The sequence below is a fragment of the Rhyacophila brunnea genome, unplaced genomic scaffold, assembly GCF_057557595.1.
Source record: "Rhyacophila brunnea isolate RB1 unplaced genomic scaffold, BYU_Rbru_1.0 scaffold_4, whole genome shotgun sequence".
NCBI classification, from domain to species: Eukaryota; Metazoa; Arthropoda; class Insecta; order Trichoptera; family Rhyacophilidae; genus Rhyacophila; species Rhyacophila brunnea.
The window spans coordinates 55,627,813-55,637,616 of NW_028233068.1; the positions used below are offsets into that span (position 1 = coordinate 55,627,813).

A 9,804-nucleotide genomic window follows, 5' to 3' on the forward strand; every position below is an offset into this window, starting at 1 on the left:
TGTCGTAAGGGCGCTGTTTACACCCACCCCTTTTTCATTTAGCCATGTTCCAAACCATAGGAAAAATTTAATGAAATATAGGTTTTCCATGATTTATTTAAAATCCATACCAAGGAATATTATGGATTGTTAGTGTTTTGTTGTAATTAATTGTTGCATTAATAAACATAATAGAACCGTATCAGGTATAGTGGCATAAGTGGGGAATATTTAGAGCAGCTATTTTGGATGATATAAGCAAATAAATCATTGGAATATTTACCACAAAATAAATTTTATAAAAACTCAGTTCTATCCGTAGTTGAATATATATTTTTTTTATAATACGTAATTGTATGTGCAGTGTATTATTTTGTTTACAAATCAATGATCAAACCATTCTACCCCATTAATCCATAGCCTAGAATAGGTGTTTAAATCTATAAATTTGAACTGTTTCTCAATAATATAAACATATTAAATGCTTGAAGTTTTGTGTAAAAAAATGATATAATGATGAAATTCTATGACTTTTCTCTACAATGTAAATAAAAAGTCATGTTTGCATGCATTTAAAAATAAAAAACACCAAAAACCCTAGTTTAATTTATCAAATCCAGCGTTCACAGATAAATAGGTTATCAGCTGAATATATGTACATACTTTACATTTGCATTAATCTCTCAAACTGATAATAATTATTCTATACATACGTATTTTAAATATTCCAATAAATATTAAAATTATATAAATAAATGAATATCCTTTGAAAACCGCGGTAGGTATAGTGTGTGCCCATTTACCTATATACCTACTTTCTGTTACATTTTATATTATTACATAATAGTAAAAACTATTATTGCATAATGATTTTATAATATTATGGTAAGTAGGTAATGCACTTTTTTCAAGTGCGAAAAATATTTACAAACTATTTCTAACCACAGGAAACCTTTTCCTGTTTGGCTTTTTATCATTGGTGCGATAATTTTTTATCGTTTTTCTTTTTAAATATTTTACTGATAAATAATATTATGTACAAGTCTCATAGTTATGCAAATATTGAATGATTTTTTTATTGGAATAGAATTTTCCTTATCACATGGTATCTTATATATTTTTCCATTACAATTCGTAGGAAATACCTATTCTTTTTTTAATAAAACGTTACATTTTTTTGTACTTATTCCACTTTTAATAAATACATCTGGACCGGTTTCGTCCACATCAGAAGGACATTTTCAACTCCAATTTAATAAATTAAATCAATAATACAATGCATTTCCACCACGAATTGACAGTTAACACAATAAAAAAACCCTATTAAATATATGTTTGATTAATCGTACAAATAATTGACTGTAATTCATACTTTTAATTACAACCTATTTCTATGTGTACAAAATAACCCAATAATATAATGTTATATCTGAATGATTGAAGCCGTATTTAAAATAATATAATTCCTAATTCGATGTTGGTAGGTATATCCGATTTCGCAAATTAAAGAAATAATATGTGGAAAGTGGATATACAATAAGTAACAAAATACTAAATAGTGAAGTGCTGCTAGCTATCAAATGAATATATTTATTTTGTCTATGCGTACCTAAATTTTATACCATTTATTTCATGGATAAATTAATACTCAAAGTCATTTAAGTTTTGTTGAAATTGAAAATTATTTATGTTTTTTTAAATGGTGACTAGATGAAAAATATCTACTCTAACTATCAAACATTAATGATATTCAAGTCAGTTTAGTACATAATCATAAAATAATACAAAAAAATGCATAAGTTCAAAATACTAAGCAAAGTAAAAAAATGGGCAAAACAAAGAAGATGAAAGAACAATTAATAATAGGCATCCATAAATAATTAACTGACCTGTAATTCATTGACCAGTTTTTCAGTCATGATCTTGTGGTCAGGCGGCACGGATAGCATTTGAGACATGGCCCCAGCTCCAGGAGTCATCTGACCAGACGCCAACTGCTGTTGCTGTTGTCCTTGCGCCAACTGCTGTTGATGTTGCTGTTGCTGAGTAGGCGTGAGCTGTTGCTGATTAGGAGTCAACTGCTGTTGACCAGCCGTCAATTGTTGCTGACCAGTAGACATCTGTTGCTGATTGGGCGTCAATTGTTGTTGTTGATTAGGCGTTAACTGTTGTTGGCCACCTTGAATTTGTTGTTGATTCGGGGTATGTTGTTGTTGGTTTGGGGTATGTTGTTGTTGATTAGGGGTAAGTTGTTGCTGATTGGAAGTGTGCTGTTGCTGAGGAGTTACCATGTCTTGAGGTCCCGGTGAGTGTCCTCTGCTATGTTGCCAGAATTCTGGACTAGGCTTGAATTGGCGCTGGTGCTGCACATCTCCCGTCATGTTATTGAGGTTGGGGATCTGCAGGGAGAGCGGCGCGGCGCGGAGGTCCAGGGCGCTGTGGCCCGCCCCCGCGCCGCTCTGTCCCCCGCCCCCGCCTTCCGCTGCCGCCGTGATCTTGAAAGAGTTCTGCAACCAGTTGGCGACGAAGCTCTCCTCCTCCACTTTGGCCGGCGCCAATATGTCTGCGTTGAGAAAAATCTTGACGGCCGTCTGCAGGCACAGCGGCAGATTCTCCTGCTGCTGCGACTGCGACCCTTGTTGCCTGTTATCAGGAGTCTGCGGCTTGAATTCCTGCTTCGGGGACTTTCGTTCCCCGTGACTTTCCCTGGATCCCGGTCTCTGAAGATGGTTATGGAATCCTGTCCCGTTGAGAAACTCCGCGTTTTGCGCGAACAATCTCTGTAGAGGATTTTGTCCCGCAAAGTTTTCTGGACTTTGACCCAGCAGTCTCGCCAAGGGGTTGGACCCGGGCGGTTCTTCGGGAGGCGGGTTGAATATCCTGTTCAAGGGATTGTGCGTTGACGCAGCGTCAGGCGGTTGGTTGAGGAGCCTCGGGAATGCCGTGTGGCTCTGATAATCCTGACTAAACTTTGAGAAATCCAGGCTTGATAATTGATCGTACAGGCGTTTATAGTTAATTCTCGACGCCTCTTCGGATGTCTCTTCCGCTTGATTTGTTTCCGCCACTTCGGATGTGTTATGTATATCTTTACAAAATCAATGTCATTAAAAATATTTTTTAATGTGTTATATCTTTGATTTTGCTAATTTAATTTTAATGTAGGTAGGTATTTACGGTTTTCAAAATCAGCACTGTCACGAAAATGCTTTGCGCTGTTCAATTATTTGGCGTTTCAGTTGCCGTCGCAACATGCAAATGATCAATAAATGTTTCAAGCTTTTTAAAAATTTGTGTTGAATATTATTTAAAAATTTATTTTAAATAATGTGTTGTCAGAAAAATGTTAGTTACTTTTATAAGCCAATATATTTTTTAAGAGTTTATTTTTAATTTTCACGACGAATTTCACTATACTTTGAGCGAATACTTTTTAATTGATTTGAACCGTAGTTATTATTATGTTTGTCCTTCTTCTTTCCGTTAAAGTCACTTGGATTACTAATTTATTTAAACATTGAAAATTGAACACATTTTGTTTTATTTTTAAATAAATTTATTCGTCAAAAACCGTAGTTAAAATTCGACGGTTTATTTGTTGTATTTTTTAGAGGTGTATTTGTATAAAAAACACAATGTTGTTTTATTCGGTGTAGGTATTTCAGAAATATCTTGATTATGGTGTTTGGCTGGATAGTTTCTCGGATCCTGGTTAACCTGAAACAAACATAAAATATTTATTAAACAGTGAGTCTCAAAAAAAAATTATATATTTTACAATAAACGGACAACTTCAATTTTTGAGGCATATAAGTTTATTTAATTTATAAAATTCTCATTTCCACGAAGAAAATATGCACACGTCATGAAAAGTTATAAACGTAAAGTAAATAATATTTAATGAATACTATCTACTTCCAATCACTTATTTTTATTTGTACTTAAGTTTATTTATGATTTTTAATGCTATATATTTGTTAGAAAATAAATAAGATGAAAACAATTTTTACTATATTTATTCACATTTTTTGTGACGTACATATTGTTATTTTTATTATCAAAGAAATGATTGTAATTGCAAAAATTTAAACATTGTTTTCCGTCTTATAGGTTTTTACTTGTCACTGACACTTATAGGTATTTTTTGGGTATGTATATGTTTTTTTTTATCTACAATCGCACATGATTTTAGTTTTGTTATAAAATGTAATGTAATAGTCAAATAACTTTTTTTAGATACACATAAGGAATTGTAAATAAACGATTGATAGGTAGGTACATATGACATATTTTTGATTTGTTTTTTTCTTCTGTAAATGGAAATTAAAACAGTGTCAGTTACTAAATTATTCAAATTATAAAAATTTAATTCGATTCTTTTGTTTCAGTTTTTATATTGGATAATTTTCAAAATTGCATCCACTGCATTAGAATATAATATATTCTGTCATCGCATTAAACATATGTCACGGTCATATGTGGACACGTATCAGTAGGTACGTATAATCACATGTCCAGCCCACACTAACACACTCATACGACCGGACAAGGAGCACGTGTGTGGAGAGGAACACATCTACGGCGCAAACACATTCACCTATGCACGTATACACTAGCCTCGTAGCACACATACATTCACACGTTTGGATTGTATCGTCATAGGACATAGGTTGTCCCTTTAGCAGTTAGAAACTCCACTCTGACTCGATCGAATGTTCAATGTTTAAATAATCTATTGTTTATAAACAAAAGCGTGCTACGAAGTATTTGTATGAAACCGTAAAGCTAAGCAAAAGTGATAATATATTCGGGAAAATTTCTAAGTGCTACGAATTTTTATTCACTGTTCTTATAAGAACTTCTCCATGTTCTATTGTGGATTTTATGAAAAAAAAATATTAAATTTAGTTTATAAAAATAAAAAATACACAGAAGAAATTTAATCGTATTTCAGTTGTTTATTTATCAATGGATATTATCATAAATATTTCAGTTACTTCGTTGATTTTTTGTGATGAATTTTAAATACTTTGATAAGTACATTTAACGTATAAAATTGTCAAATAAATGTATTTATTAATCAAACCTAAGGTGAGGGAAATGTTTTCTGATAATAATCACTTATTAAAAATATATTTTTATGATAATAAGAAAACTTAACGAAAATCGTGTTTTAAAGAATAAAATATAGGTTTTTTTAAATTATTAGATAACTTCACTTAGTTTTTGCATATTTTCTTCGTAAATTCACTTAATTTTTCCACCATAATATCATTGAAAACAATTAAAAAAGTTTAAAATATCGTAAATTTATTAAAAATAAATTAAGACTTTTCTTAATGATTAAGAAAATCTTAAATCTCAAGATATTTTTTCTAAATTCTTGGAAAATTATTTGGCGCGAATTGAAAAAGAAGCCTCAAGGACCAAAGTGTTTTTCCGCGTTGCGCGAGGGCAAAGTCGGCGGAAAAGACGACGCACCTTCTTCGTGGGCTGTTTCGACGTCGACTAACTTCTTAGGCCGGAAAACTTGGCGGTACACGTCTACGAGCGTCGCTTTCGGAGAGAGACGGGGTGTCTAAGATGCCGCGAGGAGACGTCTAGAGACGCCGACGTCTTGGCGCACTACCGTCATGCCACTGTGCCGTGATGTAAGACGCCGCGGGGCGAGGAGGGGGGCACCCGCTAGACAGGGACGAAGCGACGCGTACCGCGGTTTTTTCCCGCGCGCAAAGCGACGCCTCTTAGACGTCGAAGGACTTGGCGCCCCGTCCACGGCGCCTGCGTGCGGAACCCACCCCCTTCGGCCAGGCTACGCGAGGAAAAATGCCGCTGCTTTTCTTCGCCGCCTGAGATGGACCCTCTTTCGGCGTCGAGGCTCACTCCACTGCAAGGCTTTGACCGCGAACGGTCGCCATCAAACCACTTACACCTACACTGTACACGTATGACTAGGGCCCATTTTATACAAGTATATATTATTTGCAACGTACAAATTCTTTGTCAACGACTTTTATTTCTAGTAGAAAAACTTTCTTAATACAAAGTGTAATTCAATATTTATTATTATTTTCGTAGACGTAATTCAATATATTTTATGATTAGGTATATTATTAACTATTTTATATTTAAAAAATGTGGCCGTTTTTAATTATTTAATAAACTCTAATTTTACAATCTAAATTTAAAAAAGTGTTTTCAAAAATTTTAATAAAATAAAAATTATTTTTTAATTGGAGTTAAATCCTTACAAAAGTTTTTAAAGTTTTTGCAAAAAAAATATTGAAAGGTGTATATATATACCTATGTAGGGACAGGTATGTACCTGTAAATACCCAGATATGATTATTTTTAATTGGAAAAATAAATAACCATTTTGCTAATCTTTCCACAGATGTTGTTTTTTCACTACCTATGGCAGAATTTGTAAAGTTCAGAAAAGCCAATTTTTGAAAGGTTATATTGTGTTCATCTTCTGGTGTAATCAGTATAAGTAAATTAAAATGATATTAGTACTTATACATAATATTTTATTACCTACTCTTAATGTTAAAATTAAAATCTTTTAGAGATATATTATGATGCTTACCTAATTATGCATTGCATAGATTAACTGTCATATTACCTTAAATAATATAATTAGGTATATGTATACATACATATATAGTCTTGTGTATCTATGTAGATATATGTGTATATATATACATACGATGGAAAAGAAGGAAGAGCTATGGGAAGGCTTTTATCCAGTATTGGATCGACCCCGACAGATGATGATGAGGATTTATAATGTACCTATTTGCAGGATGAGGGTATAAGTATTTTTTTTATATTTTATTATCAAAATAATAAATATTTAATTTATGTGTTAATTACACTTATATAATCATAATGTAGTTAAAACCGTATTTATATTAAAATTCAATTCCAATGGTAATTTAAATTGAGATTGTAATGTGGACTTATTCTAAAATACCATAATAATAATATTGTCTTTAAAGTTAGGTAATTAAAAACAAATTTGAAAATAATTATTAGACGATTGCTTTATAACGAAAATATAATATAGCACTTTTATAAAACCGCGTAGGTAGGATTTTTTAAAATTCATAATCAATTTTTATCACAGCCAAAAAAAAATCTTACTGCTCTATATTCCCCTTCCATCAAATTCTAAAACAACATTGTCGGAACAAAGTCTGTCTCTTTTGTACACATTCGCCTTAGCTTTGTTAAGGGTTGAATGAAGGGGTGCTAGAAAGAGACAAATGTGCAAATACATTTTTTCCCCATACGATATCATTAAATAATACGAATTGGAAAGAATAGGCCAGCCCTTGCAGATTTTTTTCTTTAGGTTTTTTTCCATAAGCGCGTATAGAAATATTTTTATCCCTTTCGCGCTCACGCTGTGTAATATTATTTTCTCTTTTTTCTACTAGTTTTTAAAAAGGTACGCCCTCGAATATTATTTTTTTGTGTTTTTTTATAAATAGAGAGAAAGGACCGCCTTTATGCTTCTGCTAGGGGTTGAATTAAGATTTTTTCAAAGGACACGAAATTCAGTAGGTGTGAATTTACTTAAAATTATACTTTCATTTGTTAGATTGAATTTTTTAATCTAGTTAGTATCATAGATGGATGCGGCGTTTATAAATACCTACAAAATAAATATATAGTTACATTATTAATAAAACGTTAGGACTTTATCCTTAAAAGTGTGCCCTGGAGATACACTAAATCTCCAGTCATGAATCATTTTTCCTAAATTCTTATATAGGTATCTTTTTTTCTATAAAAATATTAAGTTTATGCAATACTTACCTATTTTAATAAATTATAATACTGAAAAGTCAACTTAGGTACTATATGTAACTCTTTTTATTGCTGTTGTATCATTAGGTAAATAATATTGTAATGATTATTTTTAGGGTGCATATTTTTTAAATTAACAATATTATCTTCAATTATCACTAAATTCTCTTTCAAAACTTAAAGCTCTCAATTTTCTCAAAAATTTTCAAGAAATAATATGATACGATGTGTAGGTACACCTATCGGAGGGTAGATGAAAATCTCGATACGTTGAAAGAAGTTCAAATAATATTATGAAGGAAAATAGAAACGGTTTTTATTTGTTGGGGTAAGGTTCGCATCTTCACTAACATTTTATAGAAAGAAATATGGTTTATATGTATAAACTGTTAAATCTAATTATTAAATAATTTAAATATAAAACATATTTTCAAGATTATACGTCCAATTTCAATTAAGTTTGTACGTATGTGGTATGAACCATAAATACAGTAATGTACACATAAAAATGTATTTGTCTTCACAAAAAATAATACTTTAGTAGGTATATCTTATGTGTAAAAAAAACTGTTAATACAAACCTTCACATTGTGAAGGCCAATATGATCCTATTAGAATCGGACATGGTCAAAAGAAGAAAGAAAAGGTGTCTTTCTATTTATTTATAATTTATCTAAATAAACTTAAATAGGTAAGTTCATAAACACAATGAAGGTACTTACATTTTATAATCTAATACACCGCTACCTACTCGTAAAAATAAAAACAGAAAATATGAGGTGGAGACTATGCCAGTTAATTCATTTCATAGTTAAGTATATAGATACCCTTTAATGGAAAATATGTCAGATGTTTTTATAAACATTCAGTAGGTACCTAAAATTATACTTCAGATTGGAATTATTTAAAATATTGCTAATTTTGTTTAATTTGTTGATAAAAGCTAACTATAAAAATCTACATAAGTATTACTAGTTTTATGAAATCGCGTTGAATATTTATGGATAGATAAACTTAATATTAGTTAAATATACCTATAACGTAGCAGTAGGTATCAATTACAATTACTTAATGAAATATGTCAAAATATGTAATAAATGTTGGTAAAGGTAGATGTTATGTGAATTTCCTAATTATTTATATATTTAAAAATATATCTATCATATTATTTTGATTATAATTTTAATTATAATTAGTCAAAATAATGATAGAAAGGTTATATAAACTCTCTTAAAGTTTTTTTTATTCAAAAAATATTATTTATAATATTTATACAAATAACTACTATACCGATAATAATTTCCATTAGGTATAATATACTATTGAAATAACTAGATATAAAATAAGAAATTTAGTGTTATATATTTTGTTCATATCTTATAAAGTTAATATTAAGTATATTAATAATAATGTTTCATTGTTATTATTTAAAAAATATATATATTATACAATAGGTACCTATATTAATAATGAATAAATGTAGGTATGTGAACTTAAAGTAACATTATGGTTTAGGAAAATACAAAGCTTTACATAATATAGGTAGGTGCCTACTTGATTTATATATTTAGTAATTAGTTGGATTTTATGTGCCTTAGTAACCTATAATTACTTATTCAGGTATCTTTTAAATATATATCTCCAAATAAGCTGAATTTGTTTAATCATTTAGATTAGATATCTCTATAATTTAAAAATATTCAATCTAATCATAGTACGTATAACTAAAACTGCTTTTTTATGTATTTAAAAACATAACATTGTATCCATGATACATCATACACACACATTGGTAACAGAAAGAAGAGAGAAGTAAATGGTTAGTCGTCAATTCTAATATAATATTAATTTACATATCTTTATGACGTCTTCTACACTCCACCGTGGCACCGCCATACTAGTGAACATGTGAATTACTTGAATTGGGCAGATATTCATCATTCTGGACAATCGAATAAGTAGGTATATTAAGTAGGTACAAAATCATATTTATTTGTACGAATAGATTAA

At 30.5% G+C, this 9,804-nt stretch overlaps 1 protein-coding gene across 1 annotated transcript in view; it reads right to left on the minus strand.

Annotated features, from left to right (window-relative positions):
- The window catches only part of dati (zinc finger protein datilografo), a 129,425-nt gene extending 127,518 nt beyond the window's left edge, over positions 1–1,907 (minus strand). Inside the window, exon 1 of the mRNA XM_085953613.1 lies at positions 1,876–1,907. Coding sequence (XP_085809739.1) covers positions 1,876–1,898 — 23 coding nt within the window. The 5' untranslated portion in view covers positions 1,899–1,907. The remainder of the gene's footprint in view (positions 1–1,875) is intronic.
- Between the last annotated feature and the right edge of the window lie 7,897 nt (positions 1,908–9,804).